This window comes from Neopelma chrysocephalum, unplaced genomic scaffold, assembly GCF_003984885.1.
Source record: "Neopelma chrysocephalum unplaced genomic scaffold, ASM398488v2 Primary Assembly neopelma1_61b, whole genome shotgun sequence".
NCBI lineage: Eukaryota > Metazoa > Chordata > Aves > Passeriformes > Pipridae > Neopelma > Neopelma chrysocephalum.
The window spans coordinates 12,830,005-12,855,963 of NW_020897717.1; the positions used below are offsets into that span (position 1 = coordinate 12,830,005).

The 25,959-nt window shown below is 37.0% G+C and overlaps 1 protein-coding gene across 3 annotated transcripts in view; it reads right to left on the reverse strand.

The window, feature by feature from the left end:
- Positions 1-25,959, reverse strand: part of RAB3GAP2 (RAB3 GTPase activating non-catalytic protein subunit 2) — a 45,580-nt gene that overhangs the window by 13,842 nt on the left and 5,779 nt on the right. The window contains exons 2-20 of one of the 3 annotated variants that reach the window (XM_027681725.1): positions 21,493-21,557; positions 18,105-18,228; positions 16,939-17,020; positions 14,898-14,945; positions 14,718-14,793; positions 14,470-14,571; positions 13,327-13,426; positions 10,732-10,830; positions 9,747-9,895; positions 8,711-8,790; positions 8,511-8,600; positions 7,574-7,713; positions 6,064-6,280; positions 5,610-5,753; positions 5,264-5,346; positions 4,642-4,706; positions 4,160-4,250; positions 1,895-2,022; positions 966-1,179 (exon numbers count right to left, since the gene is read on the reverse strand). In XM_027681725.1, the coding sequence (XP_027537526.1) occupies positions 966-1,179; positions 1,895-2,022; positions 4,160-4,250; positions 4,642-4,706; positions 5,264-5,346; positions 5,610-5,753; positions 6,064-6,280; positions 7,574-7,713; positions 8,511-8,600; positions 8,711-8,790; positions 9,747-9,895; positions 10,732-10,830; positions 13,327-13,426; positions 14,470-14,571; positions 14,718-14,793; positions 14,898-14,945; positions 16,939-17,020; positions 18,105-18,228; positions 21,493-21,557 (2,097 nt within the window). Of the gene's footprint in view, positions 1-965; positions 1,180-1,894; positions 2,023-4,159; positions 4,251-4,641; positions 4,707-5,263; positions 5,347-5,609; positions 5,754-6,063; positions 6,281-7,573; positions 7,714-8,510; positions 8,601-8,710; positions 8,791-9,746; positions 9,896-10,731; positions 10,831-13,326; positions 13,427-14,469; positions 14,572-14,717; positions 14,794-14,897; positions 14,946-16,938; positions 17,021-18,104; positions 18,229-21,492; positions 21,561-25,959 lie in introns of all 3 variants that reach the window. The other 2 variants (XM_027681726.1, XM_027681724.1) reach the window with 2 other exon arrangements.

Genomic DNA, 25,959 nt, shown 5'->3' on the forward strand with positions numbered 1-25,959 from the left:
CAACTGGGAGGAGACACAGCCAGGACAGCTGGCCGAACTGGCCACAGGGATATTCCATACCATATGACATAATTTTAAATACATAAACTAGGGGGAAAGGTGGCTGGGGGCTCCTAGGTATTGGTCAGCAGGTGGTGAGCGTTGTGAATCACTTGCTTTGTATACTGTAATTCTTTTATGACCATCATTATTATTACTTTCACTTCCTTTTCTGTCCTATTAAACTGTCTTTATCCTAACCCGCAAATTTTGCTTCTTGGGATTTTTCCCCAATTCTCTCCTTCGCCCTACTGTGGAGGGGAAGGGGGAGAGAGCGCAAGCGGCTCTGTGGTGTTCACCTACCCACGAGGTTAAACCACAACAGTCTTTTCTGATGCCCAACATGAGGCATAAAGGGTTGACATGATGACAGATCTGACCAGAGCATATTAAAATAAATTTGTTAGAAGCATTCATTATACTAGTTTAATAGTCAGAGGTCACAATGCTGATGTATTTGCTCCCAGAGTTGTGTTTCATGCAACACGTTAATTGTTGTACATGTTCCCTGTTGTGCTGTTTGTCACTTCTGGAAGCTGGCTTCAGGTTACAGCGACACAGTAAGATCTCTGGTCATGACACTCAATGGTATTTGTCCTCAGCATCTCTGTCCCTCGGGGGCCATCCAGCGGGAGCTATTCGCAATTACACCTTTTCTCCTCCAAGAGCCCATCCAGGGGGAAATGCCTTCCTCCACCTTCCCCTTCTCCTCCAGGTGAATTACAATCGTTCTCTGTTCAACGCTACTCAGTACCCTCCAGGGGAAGTAAAGGTTTCTGGACTTCATGGCAAAGTGGCAGGCACTGTTACATACTTCTTCAAGGCAAGACAGGCTGTTAAGGCCCCCAAATTAAGGCTAAGATATTTATAGCATCTTAGATTATAATTAGTCTGAGTAATTTGACAAACAGTTCAATACCTCTTACCTAAAGCCACATATTCTCCGTCTTCCATATTTTTCACATTAATCACATCCTTTTCATATTCCAAATATTCCAAGAACATTTTCACAGACAGTATGTCATCCTTCTCATCAGAAAACTGTACAGTGGTTTGAGTATTTTCTTTCTTGTAGTTCTCCAGTAAAGTTTCAAGCCTATGAAAATCTTTTTCTTCAAGCCGAAGCAGTTTAGCCAAGTCCTTAGAAGCAAAAGCCAAAAAAAATGCCACATCACAAGACTTACACAAATGGATGGTTTTCAAAACATAGTAAAAACTAAAAAAGTCAGAAGTCAAAATATTTCATCTTGAACATTAAAAAGGTCTTTTAAAAAGTCTAAAATGATTCAATGATCTCCAAAGCAGTTATTCACATATATCAAACGAAGACCTTGTCTAGCTTCCTTTTTAAGGACTAGAGCAGATATATTTCCCATTTTTAGATCATGCTCATGGTATAACAGTCTCCCATCAAGCAAACAATTCTATACAATACCAGTATGGCTTTTATAAATGTATAAGCAGCTTTACAAATTATATCAAAAGCAAGCCAAATTATGCTGCTACAAAAAGAAATATGAAAATTTTTAACTTCTACTGGACCCAGAATATCCCTCCAAAACCAAGAATATGCTATGCACTTTGGATAAAGGACTGAAAACAGGAGATCCTGGTTCTACTTTAATTTCTATCTCAACTTCATGCGACTCCCAAAGAACACTAGGTAGGTGAATTACTAGACATTTTTACAAGGATGGAGGGAAGGTATAATAAACCATTATTTCATTAAAAGTTCCAGACCACAAAAATGGGTAACTTGCTTACCTATTTATTTTACCTGAGGCCTTAAAAACATAATTTTATGCTTAAATCATCACTTGAATTTATAAGACAAATGAATTTTCAATTTACTTACATTATCTGAAGGTGAAGTATCTTTCTGTATGCTTTGGGAATTTAGTTTGCTAATTAGTTCATAAAGATGTAACAGCTTTAACTTGTTTGCACAGAACTGCAGCAGTCCTTCATCCACACACTCCAGCTCTGAGGAGAAACAAAACTGCATTTGAACTTGAATATATAGCCTGGAGTAGTGAAACATACTGAGAACCGGAGGATTTCTGTCTCTCAGTGTAATTTTCTGATGCACTGCTGCTTGCAATGATTATATTCCCTTCACAGCAGTATAAAACAAGAATTATTTTTACAAGAGGTATTGGAGAAAGATATCAGGCTCATTTTTAAACTGAAGGAGGCTGACAATGTGGAACTGAACCAAGGCAAATCTACTGTCTTTTCCTGGTTTAAGGCCGAACCAGAGATTGTCAAAAATTGAAACACAGTTCCTATTTCCTTTTACCAAGAACAACAACCTATAATCTTTTATTCATTCTGCCAACACTGTAAGTATATTTCTTGCATCAGAAGAAATTTAGGTACCTACTGACATGAATTAAATTTCATCTCAGCAAGACACTGTTTTTTGCATTTTGACAATCTTTGACTCAGAAACTTCATTATCTACAGACATTCAAATTCCAGTAAGAATTAAAGCAACCAGAATATAGGAAACTAACACCAACACAATGTCAAAACCTCTGTTCCAACTTATTTATTTAACAGAGCATTTTGGATAGATCCTAAAAGGACCTTTCTATACAAAGGATACCTCTGAATATATCATTTTCACCTGATACTGCTTCTAGACATGATTTTCACCCTAGGAACCCTTAAACACTTTTGACACACTGCTATTAAAAATCCTACAAACAAGAGAGGAACACAGAGAGCTTTTCACACAGTCACTTAAACTTGTTTTCACACCACAGCATTCACAGAGCCCAGCACCTGCTTCGCTTTATCTTTTACCTACTAGACAGAAGTGGAGATATATGCTTACGAAATTAGAAGGCTGGAACATCAGCCAAGTTTGTTCTTTATTGTGACTGCTGGGAAATAATGTTATGTATGACAACAGGAGCTTAATGATGAAAAATACACAAACAAACAGGCCTCAGGAAGTATACAGCTCTGTCAACCTCTCTTCAGTGTTAAAGGCCATGTTTCCCTTCTAGTTTGGGTTTTTTAAGAGTTCTAACAGAAATGGATAATGCTAGCAATTTAGAATGCCAAACCAAAATTAGGTAGAGAACTGCATGTGTGAAGCTCTCAATTCCCTCTATCTTCTTCAAGAAAACTGTAAAAAAACCTACCACGGATAAAAATGAAGGAAAGATCTCTTCAAGGGTAAACTACAAAAACACATTGTGAGTCTCACTCAGGCAGGAGAAGGGACAAATGGTTTATTCAGTACTTGCACACAACAGTGGTAGGGACTTCTTGACTCCTGTTGCTAAAGACTCATCCTCTAACAAATCAATATGAATCCAGTGATAACAACAACAACAACAACAAAAAAAAAAAGCAGCAGGCTTCTATTGCTGAGAAGGTCCAGCACATGCAAAGGAAGCATCAGGCACATGCTTCTCCACTCTAATCCTCAATACCCAGCTGGGTTTCCAAAATGGGGTCACCTCAAGCACAAAGAAGTTTCACCCAATTTAGAAAGATCCAACTGCAGAATTTCAAAGAAACAATCTTGCAGAATTTTAGCAACAAGACTTTGAATTGGCAATGCCATTTCCTGACATAGGTTCTGAAATCTCTAGCAAAACACGTAGTATTTTGTAAACTTCAGCAAAGTTTACCAAAAAAAAAAGATACCAAGCATCTGATCACAGCTCAGATTCTCAGTGATAAGGATTTTGTGCTTCCACTACATTACAATTCACAAATCCAATGTACCAAATCCTTACTTCCTTCCTTGGAAAAAGAATAAATTGAAACATCCACAGGCAAAAGCCTGTGAAAGCTTTTTTCTGGAGGAAGCTTTTACTGGACACAAGTACCCAGCCCAGTAGTTGTTGTTTATTTGTTTTTAAATATAATCACAAGTTACTAGGCACACAGCAAGCATAGCAAAGCATACTTCCTAGCAAGCTATTTGCAGTCTGCATTAAAAAAAAGACACATGAAAGCAACAGCCTGTGATATCTAGCAGCAAAACTAAGCAGACCAAGTCTGGTCTCACTGTGGAACAGAACAGTCCTACAGTAGTCTTACAGCACTGCAGACAAAGTGGAAATGCCTCTCCATATTTGCAAAATAAATATCCACCTACCCTGTTTTTTTAAATTATCCATTAATGTCTGAGTGATGTTTGTGAGAGATGAAAGTGGCACACGTTCACTTGTCAATATACTTTCCAAAGCCTGTTAAGCAGACATTCAACAGAATTAAAAATTTACTTAATTTTACCATAAAAAAAATTTAAATTAAGCCAACAATAGCTTGGACTATAGTTTTTCATCTGTATGTTGCCTTCACACATAATACAGAAAGGTCTGCCCTTTTTTTATTATTTTGACTTTTATCATGGAAGATGCCTTGGGGAAGTCATAAGTCAAAATTAATTCCAGCCAATATGTTGTAAAAAAACAACTCAGAAAAAAACAACAAAACCCCAAACACCTCAGTTATTTGCCTCAAGTAGCGTCAGGGAAAAAATGAAATATTTTGAACCATTTAAAAAGATTTAGCACTCTAATCTGATAATGCAGTATTTTTTCTAATATTAAAGTATACGGGCTTCTATATGTTCACCTGTTTTTTTGTAGCAGGGTATTTGATATCAAGTATTAATTCCTTTGCTTCAGCTTCAATTAAATCTGCAAACAAAGACACAATCACAACTTCAATTCATTTTTCTCAAATGCCTTATGAAGAACAAGTCAACCTGCACCACAGCTAACATGCACATGGCTTCATGCTATCAAGATGAAGAAGTTGCCAAGCTCGGGGAAAATGAAACAAAATAACAGCTCAGTGGCATCTCTTACTCCAAGTCTGTCTTTTGTAAGAAATATATGTTACTTAGAGGAAGAAGGATATCTAGACTCAAATGCTGAACTACATTACAAAGCACAGTGAATTGGAAAGAGATCGTGTTTTAGGCAAGCACCCAAAGTAGTGTTTAATCATGGCACAAGATTTACATGGCACACAAGGCTTATACTGGATTCTGGTATGAGACAAATTTAATCTGGTAGCTTATTAAAACAAAACAAAACAAAAAAAAACCAAGCTACCTGAATCTAGTAACCCACAGCACATACAGCTGTCAGAATACACCACAATCACCCTTGTGTTTGTACACTTGCAGGACAAATAACCCAAGAAGCATTTGATAACATGCAATCTTAAGAAACTACACAAAAGAACCTACCTGGATCTGAGGTTTTAGCTTTGAGTAGAGCATTTAATTTCGTCACTAGATGCATATCCTTTGCTCGCTCACTCTTTTTATCACTGAAGGACAAGAATTTTAATTGTATGAGTGAAGAGAATTAAAGGGAATGATTCAAAAGACTTGTATTTTTTTAATTATTTATGCTATTTTAAGGTAACATCACATTAACAAAAATCAAGTTAATACATACAAATCAATTAGACCATTACAGAGTACTATTCAACTTGAAAACGAAAAGCAAAATTGCTCTCTCTAAATAAAATACTGTTTCCAAAAGCAATAATGAAATAATTTAGTTATATAGGGCTCAGAAAGTCCTTACCTCAGCGCTAAATGGAAAGGTACATGGACAGTTTTTACACTTCTAGAGACTGGATCAACAAGGCATATCTGGTAAGTCTGGGGCTGCCATCCCTGACTGGTCACATTGTTTAGACCCATTATTTTATAACCAGGATACAGCAACCTGAAACAAACAAAAAATGGCCTTTAAAGAGAAGAACAAAATGATCAACCTTCCCCTTTCATACACTAGATAAAAAGGCAACAAGTTTTATAAAGCTAAGGTTTAACAATGGCTAAACATGTTCTTGAGGAAAGACTGTGGAGTGATAAAATATGACAAAGTCCCCTTCTATAAAACACCAAGCTGCATTCAGTAGAAACACTGTGGGCAGCTCAAAAGGTGCCTGCCAGCACCGTGGGCACTTCTACCACTGGTATATTCACATATCACTTCACTGCAGCAGCACAGCCCGCTACCACCTGTTTCTTACCTACAATATTTCCCCACATTGAAGGCTCCAACTCGAGGCCCTTGCTGCGTGCTCCACACTTCCAGAATGCCTCTCCTTGGAGCATAGATCACAAGGAACTGAGCTACCCTGCTTGGACCCTGTGCATTTCCAAAAGGAGAAGAATCCATCTTCTCACTTTCCCTCTCCTGAAGGTCCTCTACAGTCTGTATCCAACCAACTTCTGCATCTCGGTATCCTTGGTAAGAGAAGACAGAAGTTCATTAGTGTACGCCAATTTATACACTGCATAACCTATTAAATAGGATAAGGTTTTATTCATATGTTTTCATCATTAAAATGCATTATTATGGAGACAAAAATACTCATCTTCTCTCTCTGCTGCATAAAACCTTCCTAGACAAAAAAGGCAGAGATGTTATAATGACATCACTGAACTATGTAATGGTTTAGCAAGTAGAATTGAAGACTCCAAACCACAAGTGAAATACTAATGTATAAATCAAGTTTATAACAAGATATATTATACTGAGAAGGTTGACAAGTATTCACAACTCAATTCATGACAAAAGGTATGATCCAAAACATTTAATTCAGCAGACAGTTTTGCTTAGAAAAAGAAAAGAGGAAGCTACTTCACATCTCAACAACCTCACTGGGGAAAGGCTGGCAAATTCTAAATATGTATCCAACTATCAAATAAACCTTGGGACTCTAACAGTACTACCTAGATAACATGAAGCTCTCAGTAACAAAGAAAAAATGTCAGAAAATATGAGAAAGCATAGATTATAACTAATCAGCTTCAAAATATAAGAGAAAAACGCACAGGGGAAACGCAATTACTCCAGCTATTGCACTGTCAGTATGTCACTGAAGTAGCTACTATATTCATGACCACTAATCTTCTGAATTGGTTACATGGAAGAGAGAGAAAAGAGCTAGAGATTTTCCACCTATTCTTAAAGCTTATTTTCCATCTCATAAAAAGCTTCAAAATTGTGATTCTACTGAGGAAATAAAAATTGTAGTGCCATTAGATATAATCAAAATTTGAGAGCTTAACATCTGCACTATTTTACAAAAAGCTCTCAATTTAGAAGAGACTGAGGATTCCCTTCTTGCTCAATCTAACAAGCTGTATACCTTCTTACCCATTTTTCAAAATGTTTACTTTCTTAGCAGAATTAAAGAGGGTATTAGAGTTTATCAAAAGAAAGAACCTTGGACAACAGAGCTAAAGCTCTTCCAAAAAATTGTTATGTTAAAACTTTTCTCTTGAGAAACAGTCTGTGAAGATAAAAAATTAAGAAAAATCTATATAATACAAACAGAAACAGACCAGATTTTAACTATAGGCCATATAAGTATTTCAGGAATTTACAATAATACCCTTATAGACTTTATATTACACCTGACTTGGGTTTGTAATAAAGCAACCTATTAAAATTCTTGACATGTTAAGTCTGAACATAAGAAGCAACAGTGTTTTGAAGAATATTATTTGCTATACTAATATACACCATCATACCCTTCCACATGCGAACTGCAAGTCCTCTTGTAACATCCAGTAAAATAACCCTTCCAAATTCATCTGTTACTGCTGCTAAAGTGTTACATGGGGAAAGACATATTCTTTCACCATGACGACGGGAATCTGGAAGCCCAAACCTAAAAAATAATAACAATAAACAAGCAAAAACACTAGATACCTCTTTTTCTTCAGAAACAGTTAACAGATTCTTATAAGGACTAAGATTTCTTTTTTTAAGGTAACATAGGGTACAGGTAAAATTAAGAGATAATTATAAAAAGAGTTCTTGTGTTGCCTACCACGATATATTACAGATCTGTCTAAGTCCTACTGAAAAATCAAAGTTCAGAAACTAGGATAAGTGATGGTCTTGTCATGCACTGTCACACAAGGATCTCAAAGCACTGGGTTATTTTATATGCCCTCTCTTATTGCTGAAGAGTCTTGAGAATACTTAAAAAAAAACAAGGGAGAACCATCAGGAATTAATTTAGTCTTTTATCGGCTTTCTTGACAACATTAGGTTACAGTCTGTTGTTCCCATTCTCCTCTCTCCACAATCAACAGGGAAACAGGATACCTGCTAGGTTTTGTGAGGGGCCTTAAACTATCATAATCAGCAAGCATTTCATGTGGCTTCTTTGAAGCTTCAGGAGTAATATTTGTGAACTTATACTGTCATTAAACTGTGCACACTGTTCTTGTACAGTAGCAATGAGCCCACACACTGGAAGTGAAAGATATGAGAAATTATTTGTCCAGAACGATAAACTGAAATGAAACTAAGTTTAAAACAAATGACCTGCAAACTATCATCACTGCTTAAAGTCAAGAAAAATAAACATATTCATCAATTATTCACTTTTCAAAATCATTCAAATACATAAAAACATACGAGATCTAAAGCAACTGAGAGTGAAAAAAGCCAACTTACCTCACTGCCAATGGGGTTGCAGGTTCCACTTTTGGTTTCTGTTTTTGGGCAGGTTCTTCTTCATGTTTACTCTTCCAACCAAGCCAGCCACTTGCAATAGAAAACCACATAAGCAGAATTACACTAGTGGTCCTAAAAATCCTCAAACTATTATGCAGCTATTACGAAAACAAGCAAAAAAAGGTAATTTATTTTATTACCTGGCAGCATTAAACAATGCTGAAGTCAGTTTACTTGCAACTGCTAAGGCAACATGAGACAGCAGTGGCTGTGAGCTACCCTGAAAGAAAGGAATAAAGTGCTTAGAAAGACAAGAAATAGTCAGCTGTGAGCCACCCTGAAACGAAGGAACAAAGCCTTTAGAAAGCCAAGAAATAGTTCTTACACTGAACTCAATTGCAGAATAGTTTTTCAGGCCTCCTATGGACTTTCAGCTCAGAAAGCATAGCTTTAAGACTCTGCAAAATTTTAATTCATTGCCCCCAGAAAAGCCATTCTGACATCTCTTTACCATTTCAAAATCCTCCTGCAAGTCACTTGTAGCTCAGTATGTTTGTCTGCAACAGAAGTTAAAAAAACCCTGTGTATGATTTATCATGGAGAGTTAGCTGGTGCATGGCTTTGGCATCCTTGCAAATATCAATATAAGCAGTTTTTTCATAAACATATTGGAAAAGCAAGTACAAAAATCTGAATTCCAATTCTAGCATGGTCAATCAACTTTCAATCCTGACAAGGACAGCACACACATAGGGTCTGAATGTACAAGACACAGCTACACTGACATCCTTTTCCTCCAATACAACAGAAGATGGTGTAAATGTGCCACAGGTTAAGCATAACTTTCAGTTTTCTTCTACAAGAAATCACTACAGTATACTCAGGCCATGTGTGTACATGATCAAAGGTCAAAGAACTCGAAAAATTCTTAAGATGTATGTTTACACAATATCAACTTAATTTTTCAAAAAAATTTAAGTCACTTAATTGGCAATAAGGTAAAATTTTTTTTTAAATTAAGTTACTTGACTATCACATTCATTTTAAGATAGAAAATAAAAATTCTCATTAGCAGACATTACTATCATATCCACTCCAAATCATTCCAGTTTTAGAAGATCAAGAAGGGGAAATGTCAGCATAAAATGAGCATACAAATACTTCAGAAATACTCACATAGAAAAAAAGAAGGATTAATTATTCAAAGTTTCAGCAAGTCAGCTTTGTAGTACATACCTCCAGGGCAAAAAAGAAACCAGTGAAAGGATTGGCTCCAACAGTAACATACTGAGACATAGCAGGTGGGCTGTTTTTTATGGTTGCATTATATCCTCCTATATTGGAGGCAGTCTTCATTTGATCAAAAGGACACAGTGTCATGATGCCTAACAAAAACATTAAAGTGAATGTCTTATACTTCCAGAACAAAGGCATACAATTGCTACAGAAGCCTAAATACATTCCTGCCTTCTGGACTGACCAGCCAACATTCAGGGGGAAGGGAGGAGAAACAGTTTTAACCACAGAAATTCCAAAGAACACAGCAGAAATAACCTAATGTACTTAGGTTAATTATGAAGCACAGTTCATTTGTTGGGGGGGGGGGGAAATCAAAAAAATCAGGAGAGTTCAGCAGCAAAAATACATGTACCAAATTCACTTCAGCTGTTTTGATAGCAGCCTTCTGACCTCTTACCTGTTTTTGTAGAAAGTGTGGAAGAGAAATGAAGCTTACTGTCCCTCAGATCTGCCTTTCTGACAAGAACCTAGGCTGAGGGGTAAAAGTCTTTGAGACCCTAAAAGTCAATTTGAATTTTTTGAAAAGGAGCAATCTCAAATTTTATTTTCTTTGTGTGCTAGACTCAGGAAAGACCCCTACCAGCCTTAACCTGCCTGCCAGACGGTTCTTTGACCTGACAGAAATTGCAATAAATGCATCTGATCTAGTTTCTCTCAGCTGCTTCTTACCAAACAACAAAAGGATGTTACAGCTGTAATATCCTTTTCTCCCCTCAAGTGGAGAGGGAAGGCTCAATCAGACTAGAAAAGAAATTAAAATTTATTTTTGATAATGGTTAATGAGACCATTCACTATGACAGCCTTCTCCCACTATTTATTCCAATCCAACCAGCACCACTAAGTGCTCTCAACCCAAATTTAACAGTATGAAAGCATTAATTTCATTTATTCAAATACTTGAAATTAAACAGAAATGCTTACCAATACTAGCATGGTCAACAATCGTATCCACATCTTGCAAACCCCATTTCTTATAAGCTAATGGTGGAGGCTGAACATTCTCATTGCCAGATGCTGCAGCTGACAAAAGTTGACAAAACACAAAAAAATTTCTACTGAGTTGAAGACAAAGGAATAGCATAACAGAGGGGGAAAACCCTGATGCAATCTGAAGTCAAAAAATAACCTAGTTTTAAATTCACATACATTTAAACACCTGCTGAGCGAAAATGGCCTTTCAAAATATTTGACTCCATGAAATTAAAACATTTTAAAAAATAACTGAATGGAACTGCACATGATATTCCATCACAACTATATCTCATACTTGCAGAGAGTTTTGTTTCATGAGTTATTTATGGTATAATATTCTGTACAATTTTAAAAAGCAACTACCATTTATTTCTGTGGTCTGGGCATGTTTAAGTGCAAACTCCTCTGCCCAAGTACTTGCAAAGTCAGCACTTTCATCAGATGTCTAACAGTGAGCAGTAAGAACAGTGGTAAAACTAAATGAATGACTGAAACTTTCAAAATACCTATTCCCAAAAACACAGACGATCAAGAATGAAGGAAGATAGGCACTCCAGCTGCAGATATTGCAACAAGCTGTAAGTGCTTCTCTGCAAATGGTGATCTCTCACTGAAAGAGCAGAGTGTGTCTTGGTTGTTAAAAGTAGATGGGTGGGTATTTCTCATTACAGTCTGTTTTCTTTTGCATTTGTTGCATGATTCACAGAATAACAGGTTTTAAATTTCTGATTTTCAAGAATTTTGTCTTCTCCCATATTTTCATGGAAGCACTACCTTTTCATTAAGAAGGACATGCATTATTAGATAGACACAGGGAACAATTTAGCAGGGCAGATCAGGATCTGAGAAGGGCTAAAACCAGATGTCTAGGGAAGAATATTAGAATAAGGACACATATTTGATGCTTCCTCTAAAACAGGTTCTGAAGACAAAAAGAAGCAAGCTCTAAGCACTCAGTAACCTCCACAGCTTTCTCCACTAATTTCCCTCTGAGCTCAAGCGCGCCTTTAGCATCCACATCAACCTCAGGCAAAGAATTCCACAATTTACCTCACACTGCATAAACATTTCTAATTTTTATTTTCAATTTACTATCACCTAGCTTCATTTCATGCCACTTTGCCTTGAACTGAAAGAAAAGTGAGCAATTCATTCCTACTGGCCATCTCCACGTGATTCAGAGAAGAGCTGTTTCACCACAGCCACGTTTCTCAGTTCTTTATCACTCATCCCTTCTAGATAAGTCTCAAGCCTTAGTTTAAGGGTGTTGCTCCCCAAACAGTTCATGACAGCTGTCAAGCTGGCAGGTCCATTGTGTTTCCCATCCACGCCCACCCTCCTGATTGTCTGCTGATGTGACTTGCTGGAGGGGAAACAAGAATCTCACAAATTTTGAAGTTCAGTGAGAACAACCATCAGGAAATTCAGGAGAACAATTCAGCAACAGCACTTGTTTAAGGATTTATCATGCAGAATTGTAACAGCACCATACCTGTGCCATCTACCACACTGTACTGTCACACAGTTCTCTCATGCTTGAAAACTGACCCTGTTTCCAAATTAGAGTATGAACAGGGACTGTACTAAAGGAACAGGATCAAAGTCTGCACAATCAAACCAGGTTTCCAAAACTCTTAGACACGAACACAAAGAGCAGTGACCTTTACTGAAATCATCACAGCATTATCACTTTCAATAAAGTCCTTACTGGGAAGAAGAGCATTCCACTAACAATGAAATCAGCACCATGACATGCTAAGAAGCACCTTAGCAGTTTGCTGTGGGTTAATGTCAGTGGGCAGCTAATCATCACACAGGCACTTGTTCACTTCCTCCTATGGGGATGAGGAAGAGAGTCAGAAGAGCAAAAGGGAGAACGCTTGTGAGCTGAGATAAAGACAGCATGCAAATAAAGCAAAATAATTAATTTTCTTCACTACTTCCCATCAGCACACAGGTATTTAGCCATTTCCAGGAAAGCAGGGCTTCATCACACATAACAGTTACTTGGGAAGTCAAATGCTATAGCCCTGAAGGTTCTCCCTTTCTCCTTCTCCCAGCTCTTATTATCTGACATATCATCATATAGTACAGGATATCTCTTTGGTCATTTGGGGTCAGCTGTCCCAGCTGTGTCCCCTCCCAGTTTCTGATGAACTCCACTGTCAGGGCAGTGTGAGAAACAAAAAAAGCCTTAACACTGTGTAAGTGCTGGTCTGCAATAGCTAAAACATTGGCATGCTATCAGTGCTGTTTTCATCACAAATTCAAAACTTAGCCCCATACAAGCAACTAAAAAGAACATCAACTCTATCCCAGCCAGAAACAGTGTACAGTGTTATAGTGAGTATGTACAAGGCAGTCAATACTATTCGGACAACTCTTTTGGTAAAGGACGAACTTTTCCTGTATGCAGTAGGTGTCAATAGTAGATGGACAAGCAAGGAAGACCTAAATTCCACCTTGATTCGATATTTAACCTAAGTAAACTTCATATACCATAAGGTACTATTCACAGAGTAAAACACCTCCCCTTAAACGTACCTCTTGCTACCTGATTGCGACATGCACGAAGGGACTGAAAGAGGCTAAAACCATCAATTGTCACAATTGCTGCTGGGTACAAAATACTTAGCTCTTCATTCTGTGGAAAAAATAAGAGAACAGAGACAAAAAATAGATCACCGTTACTATTGGAACAGCTTATTTTCTGGCATTTCATACTATTAACTACACAAAGATGAGGATTACATCCAAAGAGTTAATATCTAACAAGCCACAGGCAACAGACTAAGGCAAAACTACTGGAATTCAGTATTAAACTGTCCAAAAAATTGTTTAGGCACATAGTTCTATATTTTTATCTTCTTTTAATAACTTGTTTGCTTAATATATTTTACGGTTTAGGAAGTAAACACATAAGTTACAGCAGCTTGTGAAGGCCACAGAAAAACAGGTTCCTCTAGAATGCAAGAGCCAAATTCTGAAAGTGGACTAGCCACTGAATTACCACTTGGGCACATAGATGCTAATCTGCTGATACACACTGAAGACTCAAATTCCTTAATGCTTCTGTATTTTAAAACTGATCCCAAAAATGTCATGCTAAGTCACATGAGCATTTGTACAAAGCAAACTTGGAAATTTCCATAACTTCATTAATTTTCTGCATAAAGAAAGCTAATTCAGCCAAAGGCAAAAGAAAGCTGCGTTCTTTACCAAATAGCCTGAGCTCTGCAGAACCTTCTCTGCAGGAAATACTCAGAATGACATGCAGGTTCCTAGCCCTATAAATATTTTTAAATTTTCAGCCATCTTCTCTGTGAAATAATTAAGATAAGTTCTTATGAATGAGTACACATAGCTCTTGGCACCTGTCATGTAACATTTTCTCCCTCCATCAATGCATTATTGTACTTTGTGCTCACAGATGAATAAACAGAAAACGAATTAAGGATTCCTTTGCAAGGCTATTACAGAGAAAAATACTCCAAAAAATAAAGACATTCTGAATCCTCAAACTATACAGGCATGAATACTTCATAGAACAAGAAATCAAGAGTCTCTTGTTCTAAGGAACTGTCCATCCCATCAAAAACTGGTAAAGGACACAGAGGATTCACAGAGAAGACTCCCTTCCATACCCCATAACACTGCCACTTCGCTTTTGAAATAATCTGACAAAACCTGTTCTGTGACACCAGGATGTCTGGGAATTTCATAGGTTCTGCACTTTAGCTGTAGGACAGGATCTTCATTCAAAAGCTGTGCAAGAAGCAGTACTCCACTCTAGGAGAGAAAGAATAACAAGCATGAACGTTTCTGCCCTTTTCCTTAGGGAAGGCAAAAAACACTATCTGCAGAAACAAAAGTTTAAAATACACAGATGTTTATGACACCATCTTGCTCGTGGCCTGCCATGCTGAGGAACATACCTCGGTGTAAAAACGAACATAGCCAGAGGTGAAGCCAACCACAATGCAGGTCCAGTCAGGGCGGCCTGTGGAGCTCCTGTTTCACAAAGACAGACTGGAAGTTAAAAACTGTTCTAAGCTATCCAGGTATAAAAGTGTAATGTAAAGAGACGAGTGATGCATATACATATCAATCCTTACCTCTTCTGACTTGCCAATGGAATACACAGTACACTACTCACACATTCACTAGAAACAGAAAGATAAAATTAATGAATTTTTCTCCAGTTTTGTAATTTTGCTCTACACAAGAGATCTTGCCAAGTCAGCATTTTAATTATTTAATAATATATTAATGCAGCACATCATAAATATTCATAGTAAGAAGCAAAAAAAAGTCCATTTTAAAGACATTTTCAATTACAAGTTCAAGAATGCCCAAGTAGATTGCATGAGTGCTAATTACACCTTCCTAATGATGTCTTTCATAAATCACAGTGTGATTATTCTGTCAGTACTGTTCAGTAGATTCCAGTTAAATTTCATGTACCTCAAGGTAAATAACTTTTTCCGATCTATAATGATATACCAAAAACAACCACTTTAAAAAAACAAAATTCAACGGAACCATACTTATCAAAATAAAATTTTTTAATATATTATGCAATTAGGTAGACTTTATATCCACTGCATTTCACTGCCTTATAATTTGAGAGCATTAGAAGAGCTAATATGATCTTCCCAGATAATGCAATAACCAAGCATGCTCAATGCACGACAGGCAAAGCATGCAGAAGGCAAGCAGATTTACTTGTTACCATGGTATAAAGTTTTACACTGGCTGGGGAAACAGAAGCAGTACAAAGGTTTTATGAAACAACATATACATTCAAGATGACACCCCAAACAGCACTTAAAGCATAAATGCCCACATTACTGTTTATTATTTGCATTTCAGGTCACCTCAAATCCCCCAAGGATAAGCAGGCTAGACAATTAGAGAAAGCTTTCTAAATGCAAGTTTGAGATGAGTTGCAATTCCATTACATCCTCAAAGCAACATTATTTATCTCGGTGAAATCTCATCTACCAATAGCAAAGCTTAGCCACCACAGAACGTTGTAGGCAACTTCGAGGAAAGAAAAAAAAGAAAAAACCAAAACCAACCAAAAAAACTCAAGTCTTCTGACAATCTGACAGTAATTGACATATTTACACTTCCACAGAACAATAAATAAAAGTAAATCAAAATGTAGTGAATATAACTGCACTTATCTATAGAGAGCTATCTGTTCTGAATGAAAGTGTCCCTCAGGGCTGTAACAGCAGTGAGAAACAAACTCTCAAACAATTTCTTTTCTTTTCTTTTTTTTTTAACAAAAGATGTCAGGGTAATTGCAGTGGTAGCATGGGAGGAAAAAACCCACAAATTCAAAGATGTACATACATAACAGTTCAAATGTGTAGCAGCAGCAGTTTTATAAAGGGGTTATGATTTTTACAGATTGGAGAGAAGCTGATTAAGTCAGCACCTCCTGCAGCACAACAGAGGGTTGAAGCCAACAGGGAGCACGTTCAAAGGCAAACAGCAACTCAAGGCTGCAAACTTAATAACGAAGTGCAAAATCTTCTTCCATATGGAGATTCAAGAAAGGGTCTTTCTGGTTGTTTGAAGAGAGATTGAGCAAAAATATTGTATAAATACCAAACACATGATGAAAGCAAATTTTCCAATGACTTAGAGCCCAAACCCATTTCTTGATCAGAGAGATGACTTTAAAATTCCTTGAGGTTTTGAAAATGAAGAGAAGTATTTCTAAAACAACCTCATACATTTCCATTTGCAACACCCCCAACAAAATTTCTTCTCTACTATAAAAGTAGATTTTTCAAAAAGGGTACTCTTTTTTTCTCCCACTAGAACAAGAACTTACAGAAAGCATGAAAACCCAGATTTATTAAAATGCCTAAAGTATACACAAATACACTGATCTGCACAGAGAACATTTCTTTTAATTTGTATGAACCTGTCCTGAGACATCACACAATGCATGAGTGACCTTTGCACACAGTGTTTCTGATCACCCAGGTTACTTTATGTCGGTTTCCAACAATAAAATACATAAGACCATGAATGCAGTCGGACAAAAAAAAAAAAGAAAAAAGGCACAAGTACAAAGCATTTTACTAATTACTAAACATGAAAAGAACATTTTAATCACAGCTGCATTTCAACACCTACCCTTCTTCAACATTCAGAGAGCCACTCCAGCCAACAGCATATTGCATTTCCTCTTTCCCCTTGTCACCGTGCTTCCATTTAGCTGCCATTAAGAATAAAGACACCATCCATAAAACTGTAATGTTTTGCATCTCACAATCCTTCTCTTCTGTACAATACATCCTACCACACTTAGATTAAGTACTAATTACAGACCCTGAAAATCATAGAAGTAACAAGACATTCTTAGTGACTTTTCTAAAGAACCTGACACATGGGGACACTTCTGCCACTGTGAGGTACAGCTGCCACTGTGCAGTTCAGCAGAGGCAGCTCTCCAGCAAAGTGAGTTAAATCACTTCTTTGTGCTTGATGCAATAAGAATGTTATAAGTGGTACCGCTATCTTTTCATTTTTGGTGACAAATTAGCAACTAGTCTACATCAGGCTTGGAACACACAATTTTGCAGAGAATGACAACGCAGCATGACAACTCCATGCAATCTGCCCAATTATGCAACTCTGAGCTTCAACAGTCAGTTTTTTGGTTTAATATTCTCCTTACCAGGAGGTTTCTCTTCATCATGCTCACGTGCCACCAAATGCAGCTGTTAATAGCACCAGCACCCCAGACAATAGCACATATGTAAACAGCAGCTGGAGGTACCTTTAAAAGTTCCCAGAGCCCTACTTTGGAGTAAAATATAAAGCCACCCATTGTTCAAGATGGAGAAGAATTTTCTATCAAAGGTGGAAATCTCAAAAGCAATGCACAGTAATATTCCCTCCTCCAAGTGACAGTGGCTCAGGTGGGTCTCTTTTTCCAAGGGAAAATTAAAATAAGGTCAAGTATTTCTTAATGGCTAAAACTAGCACAAAAGTTTTGTTTTTCTTATTGAGCAAAATTAATGTCAATATCTTTAAGCATCTCAAACAATTGGGTAGTTATAGTACAAATGAATTATACAGGATAAAAAAGTTCTTGGTCAAAATATAGCTGAGAAGCAAAGACAAATCAACTTACTTGCCAATCAATACCTAGAAAATGCATGATGTGCACTATAAAACACTCCAAAATTCTTGAAGTCATGACTTGGGGGATAAGCAGATTGGTGTGAGGTAAACAAATCTTGCCCTGGTTACTATAAAGTGTACTAGAACACATACTTAGCAGCAGGTATACTTACGCACTAGAAAGACTGCTTTCTGTTCATTAGCTATTACCATCAGGTCATTTGTAGGTGACAAGGACAACACACAGTCCTGAAGCCAGTAATTTCTCTGGTTCTTGGAATTAGATTCCTCTTCTTCCTACAGGTAAAGCTTTAGTCAATGTATGCAATAATTTTTAAAAACAGAAGAACTTGCAAGATTCACGACAACAATTTGGCTTGCCCTCCACAGCAGCACTAAATGGACTATTATTTATCACGTCACACAACTCCACCTTTCATGAAAGGTCATGAGAAAAGCATCAACCCTGCACTAATTCTGTGTGTTTACAAAACAGAAAACAAAGAAGTATTCATCACTAGCTCTACTCCTCAAAATCTTCTCCTTTCAAAGAGATGCTAGGAGAATGAGATCTAAAGTTTTACAGTTTTTATTGATTAAAGACTGGAGAGAATCTCTTGAGTTATTCTCATTACAATCCATACTCAAAATGAACAATCTATCCAAGCTCACACACTGACCAGCATTAAGTAAATACATGCACATAGGAAGAAGGTAATTAAGCTGGTATTCACACTAAGGCCTCATGGTAACATGCAACAGGTATCAGGTGCCTTTCCACAAAGTAACTTCACAGTGAAACAAATCTGAACTAAGTGGTGTCAAGTTTTAGTGGTATAACGATGAGTAAGTAAAAACTTAGATACCATCCTCATGTATAAAAGCAAAAAAAATTGCATCTTTTTTCCTGGGAGCAACAAGTCAAATATTTGCTCGTGTAACAAAGTAGCTCCAGCTAACGACAGTTCAAAGGTAGGTAGTAACAGGTTTTGAGTGAAGTGCTACAAGGTCTCAGAGTTGATCCTTAGATCCATCCTCTTAACCGACACCAGCAACACACTTTCCCTTGTCCACAGACTTCCATTTCCATAGCCACACATTCAATCCTATGTCCTTCTATCTCTCCAAAACATTACTCCATCCTCTAGTATTTCAAAGCAGCTATGGACAAATAAAAAACCCAACAACTTCAGTGCAGTCATTTTCTGATCCGTACTATTTATTCTGTTATAATAAAGTTGCACCTGCTCGAAAACACACAAATTTACTCCCAGCAGAAAAATAAACACTAAACTGTAAGAATAATTTGCATATCATGCTCTTAATCAGTTATTCATTGTATTTAGTTCCTTTCATAAGGTTGTACCATAAAAATGGTCACTGTGCACAGAGCAATACCATGTATATGTATCATAAAGTCTACATTAGCACGCTTCAAACATTCTGCTAACTGCCTTTGTTCACACTCAATTTCTGCAAGAGGAGAACCTATTTTCATGTCATTTTTGTCTGCTGATGGATGTCAAGTTGTATAGCAACAATTATTCCCTATTTACTGGCATTTTTCAAGACTTTACAAAAAGGCAGTGAAGTTTTCTGAGATACTCATGACAACTTTAACTCCTCCTGACAGAGATAAATGCATTATGCGCAAAAACACGCAAGCAAAAGCCAAAGAAAAGCCTTGTACTAATTTTTAATGGCATGATTTTCAAACTGAGGAAAAAGAAACAGAAATGAAAGGTTTGTTGAAAGATTAAAAGGAATTAAAATTGTATTTCAGACAGAAAATTTAAAGTTATCTGTAAACATAAACAAAGAACTTGAAGTCTAAAGACATAAAACATGGCCACCTTATATTAGTGACAAAAATAAGCTGAGGGTTAAAACATGAAAAGCACTGAACTTGTCAAAACAAATTACTTAAAGGTGAAAAACAGAATGATTAAAATCAGAATTTAAGAAAAGACATCAACATCATCACGTGTACAACACAGTTAATGAGTTCCACAAAAGAACACCTTATAAAAAAAAAACCAAAACTTTTTTCCACTTTCAGTACTTTCTCAGAAGTTATGTTCCATGAAAGAGATACTTGTCAGGGGACAAGCAATTCCAAGAAACAATTACTTTTTTTGCCAACTAAAATATAAATTAAGAGTTAAAGGCCTTAACAAGGGAATTCATTGTTACATTATACTATTAATTCTCAACTCTGTGCTAGACCCACGTAGTCATTTTTCTGTGCGTTCAGACATACAGACTCATGTATTTGTATGCTCCTACCCAGAACAACCTGTTTGTTGTGTATGACAGCAAACTCCTTCTGAAGAGTTTGACCTGGAATCACTAGTGACTTTAGAGAAAAACACGTAAGTAGAGGATGCAGTGTTTAGCAAGAAGGGTGTGAACTACCTGTTGGAAGAGTGTGACAATTAAAGAGCAGAAATTTAAATGATTTCAATTTAGCAACACCTGCTGCTTCTATCAAATTACAACATGAAGTAGAAAAACCAAGCATTTGTTCTCCTCATTCAGAAAGTTATACATATTACAGCACATTTAACAAAGATGTGGCCTGAGAAACATGCTCATTTCCTGGTAATTGTAGAGGAGTTGAGTACCAATCCTATTGAAAACTTTTTATACTCCTGTCATTCCCAACATCAGGGTCAGCGATTCACCCCTGGGAGACACCACGCTCATTTCAACTTGTCACCTCAGCTGAAATATCTGTTTCCCTGCTGAAATAAGCAGGCATAAGGATACTGCCCAACTCCTTAGGCATAATTCCTGGCCACTGACATGATGACAGCAGATAAGAGCATTTCGTTAGCACAGTGAGGTCTGGATTCCTCAGCCTACCCCATGAGCTCTTAGAGGGATTTAATCAAGCAATTCTGTTGAGATGACTCATTCAGCTGCAAAGGATTTCTACAAAGACAGCTTCTTCAACATCTCAAGTCAGCTGGTAGCTAGAAGTCTCAGCCTTACAAACAATTCACAGACTAGCCATGCTGCTCTTAGCTAAACTAGTTGGGCAGAAGAATGTTTTCCTCCTTTAAAGAGCAACTATGCTGTTCCACATATGTAGCTTAATCCCTCCTGTAACACCATCCACACATGACAACATAAAAAGAGTACTACATGATCTTTAGGAAGATGTCTGTGCCAGTGGTTCCTGATTGAGTAGCTTTTGATTTTTATTAATTCATGAGAGATTATTATAACTTCACTGCCATGCCCTAGTGTTTCTGGCTAGCTAAAGGATAAAAGAGATGCCCCCAGCTGCAGCAGCACAGAAAGATGTGTGTATACTCTAGTGAGAAAAAAGCCTACAGAATACAAGAATATCACAATAGGTAACATCCAAGCTATATTTAGAAACAATTACAGGAGCAAGGGACAAAAAAGCAGTCATACTTAAAACACAGGTCAAAATGCTTCTTGCCTAGGTGATACCTATATAGGAGAAAAAAAAAATAAATCACACACACAAACCTGTGGAACAGTTTCTAGAGTAGGCAAGTTAGCAATGAAAACTCATTTATATGAACTTACAGGTTCTTGCAATTCTGCTTCATCCCAGGCTCCCCAGCCACCATCTTCCCAACTTGTTGATTTGCCTGCTTTAAGTGAAAAAAGACTTGTAACATGCATATGCCATAAGCAAAAAACCAAAACAAATCACAATTAAGATGATTGCTGGTGGTCATTTTTCTTTCCCCACCAATTCATTATAACTTTGTTTATAGCAGATACTAAATGAGTCCTACAGAAAGAACCCCGAAGTGGTACAAAGGGCTGTCTTATTTCTCTGTATTTTATTTAATTCCATTTCTGACACTTACAGCGAACAGTGCTTGGGACAACACATCACTGATCCTTCAACAGGGCCTTTCTGCACTTTACTAGAAAAAATTATTCAATTAAATTTGTGTTTTCTCAATTTTCAGACATTTCAAGAGAGCCAAGATCTATTTGTAGTTTTATACTGTAAGCTGAAGTGAAGAGTGAGGGCAAAGGGGAAGCCTAAGTGTCCACTTGACAAAAACCCTCTCCAGCAGGTACAGAGACTTAAAGCCTTACTGAAAAATCTAAGCTTTAGCTTGATTTATCTAATTTCTACTACTCCAAAGACAAGAAGAGCCCCATCTTGTACATATTAGGCAGCTACAAAGGGAGAAGGGACAACAGGCTCCCTCCAACCCCTCAGAAGTTTATGTATATGCCCCCAGATGCTTTACTAAGAGAACCTGTAACGCACTACAAGAACCACATATGTACCATTTCATGAGAGACAGTATTTCTGTACTTAAGTATAATACTTTCCTCTTCATAATGTGGATTTTCATTTGGTTTAAGTCAATTACAGGATCAGCCAATAGCAACATAAGTTCATTTTACAAGGGAATGATTGTACACAGAAATTCATCCGTGACCACAAAACATCTGAGCCCAGAATAATGCAGATCCCACCACCAAAGCAAAGCAAAAACTCAAGGTATGGCCTCCAAGGAGAAAACAAGCACAAGGTCCTTGGTTATTCAAGTCTTAGCAAGACAACACAGAGGAAAATTAATCAGTTTCAATTATAGCATTCAGAAACCTCAGAAATGACAACCTTACAAAATATCTCAAACACCTGAGAAAAGAGATTCATAGCCTTCTTCTCAGTTGTCTTACAAGAGTGAATGTAGAAGCCTTTTAAAAAATGTGAAATTTTTTCACCAAAAAATACAGAACTTGATGTGAATTTAACAGCCACTGGCATTTCGTAGTAGCAGATATACAATTCTCAAACACCACCATTATTGGGACCCTCAATTAATTAACAAGCATCACTGTAGTCCAGTCGAAAGGCCACAGACTGACTTCCATCCAGCATGCACTACTGTGAAATCTGAAGCAGTAACACCAATAAGACTTCAAGAGTTTTCCAAGGATTTCTTTCAAGTTTTTCCATCAACTGTTGTCATGGCTAATTTGACCTTAAGAAGTTTAAATATGTCTCAAATAAGTTTAAATTTAGTTTTAAGCAAGCAAGATTTTACCATTTTGGATGGTCAAACAGTACACACAAAAAGGTTTGTATCAAGGCCACTCCAATCTTATTTGGTTTAAAAACTCTAGTTCCTTTACCACCAAGTAAGGAAAAACAAAACAGTGTACAGTAGAATGAAACAGAAATCTGGTTTTTGTCTTTTACAGGCAGATTTTAAAACTTTTGTATGACTAATGAAAACAAAAATCTTTGAAAAAAATATTTTAGCTTAAGAAACAAACTTTCTACCAGCGCTGTTCAGAACAGCAAGACAGTATTTCACAAGACTGTAGAAGACAAAATGCCCACTCCATGAATAATCTTTGTGAAATTAAAAGGTCTGTATCATTTACAAAATGGGTGAGTCAGACAGTTTTACTGCATCATCATCAATACAGATATAACCGCATGGTTATTTCAGGCGTTGCTATATAAGCAACAAGCTTCCAAGGGTCACGGTCTCATCCTGTACTTGAGGTTGAAAATTTTCCAGTGTAAAAATATAAACATATAAATGAGAATTATGGCAAATACTGTTGAATATAAACCACAAGAAAACAGTAGCTAACTTCAATGTTTACTTTAAGATACCTAATAAAACTCTACTAGTGTTTGCATTTTATTATCTCAGAAGGCAACAAAATCTCCTTCCTATAAAACTCATGAAGGACAGAAATCTGTCAGCATGCCATAGTCCAGAAAGAAACATAACCATATCCAAGGAACACAGTCGGGGCGCCAAAGCTGGCCCTATGGCACAGAGCAGACCAACATTCCCAAGAAACAGCCACTTCAGTTCTGAGACTGAACACCCACAACAGCAAACTTCATCTGCGAGAACTCTTGCTGCCTCTTTGAGAACAGCTGCACTTTCATGGTCGTTGTCATCTTCCTTGGGTGATACTAAGTCAGCCAAAAATCATGGAAAAATTACGTAATGGTGAGTCACCATTCTACTGACAAAACTGCAGAGATCTTTTGGAGCTGCGACCTGCTCTGCAAAGCCAGCACCTCCTCCAGCCTACCAGGGTTTACAAGCTTGCTCCTTCATGTCCATCCTCCACATCGTATAGATTGCCCCTGCATGCACTTTCATATGTATTTCTCAAGCCTTTGCATCCATTCTTCCCATATATTGTTTCTTTTTTTAAGAAGAAATGAAATTACAATTGATTTCTTACTAATGTTATTTAGATACTTCACATATGTAATGGCTACTGAAGTAAGGTATTAAACAAGAGACAACTCTCTCTGAAACAATGGACAGAGAAGGCACAGAGGACACACTGTCATACAGGAACTCAAAGCACACAGTTATTCACCTGTGCCAATGAATTACAAAATATTCCATGGACACTGTCAGCTTGCAGAGACTTTCCCTTTCACGAGCGATTGATAAGGTCAGTCAAGTGAGAGATGGCACAGGGTCCAAGTTCTGATACAATGAAGATTAATAAATACCCCATTTCCTTTAGTAACATTACAGATCTGAACTAGCAATTGTGGAATGTAACACATTATCTAGAAATCAACACCTAAACAAACCCTAAACAATTCTTCACTTGCAACATGACCATTTTTCCAGTTCCCCTCTGGGAAAAAAAAAAAATTAAAAAAATTAAACTTTCCTTCACAAATCTATATTTCCATTTCATCTCTACCTCTTACTAGTAGTAGATGTCTTATAAACAGTTCTCCCTACTGGGATAAAGCAGCAGCAATATTCCAGATTTTGCTTTACTGCAGAGATTGTAAAAATAAAAGTCCATTCTACTGGGTCTACAAGAACCACTTAATCCTTTAATTTAAAGCATACAGCATTAAAACTCCATCAGCACATTTGAAACTTCATAGTTGGTTTAAACACTGCACATGTGCAACACTCATGTTAATCCAGAAGAAAATTCATTTCAAGCATGTTTATCATAAACTTAATACCCACAAGAACAATTTCTACTGATAGGCATGTTTTGCTTAAAAGACAAAGACAGAGGAGAGAGAAACAATAGCAACAGATCTAGACCAACGAGGCCTAACTGGCATTTTACAGGTCAAACTCAAGATGAAAGATGATTTTACTCAGTTTAATATTTTCTCCCCAGATTACAGAATATATATCTGAGCACAGAAAATTGCCACTGTCCTCCCTTCCAGAGCAAGATGGGATCTGGAGTAGGCAGCAGAAGCCTTTTCCTCCTGCCCTCACATCTATGTTCCAGCTCTACAGAGCAGGTTATCAGAGGACGTGTTTGGAAACATGCAATTAAAAGCGTGTAGTTTGTTGGATTTATGATCTTCCAGTTTCTTCCCATCCATGCTTTAAGAATATAAAAAAATCAATAAGTAATAGTGCAAGAAAAGATTGCTTAAGTGCAAGAGTTGCAGATGTTTTTGTTCTATGTACATTTACTACAATTCTGATACTGTTGCATTGTATAATTAATGAAGAAATAGAAACAGTTTCTTTTCTTTTCAAGCCAAGGAATTTTAGAAATAGTTTAGAATCTTCTTGCTGTTCAGTAATCACAGGCTGTTTATTCCCAAACCTCCTCCAGCGTGGGGACTGACAAATATATTAGGCTGTTTTGCCTCTTTTGAGACTAGTATTGCATTTGTTTTCTCTTATCGCTTCAGACATTCGTAAGTGGAAAAAAACAACCCAAACCACTCAAGCTAAGTTAGCTCTCTAATCTCAAAAAGAACCACTTGAGCATTTTTTCCTCTTTAAGGTGGTCACAACTGCTTTCAACAGAATAAAAGATGATGAAGTTAAAAATAATCCAGGTACTACACAGATTTCTTAAATAAATGCTGTGAAGTTCCATGGCTTACAGTTGTAACTTAACTCCAACAACAAAGTTCAACATACCATAGAGGGGGAAAAAAAGCACAGAGGAAACAAATGGAATAGATTATATAGGTGTTAAAGAAGTAAAAATACTTAGGTGAGAAGATAATTTGGATAAAGCACTCTGACACCATTC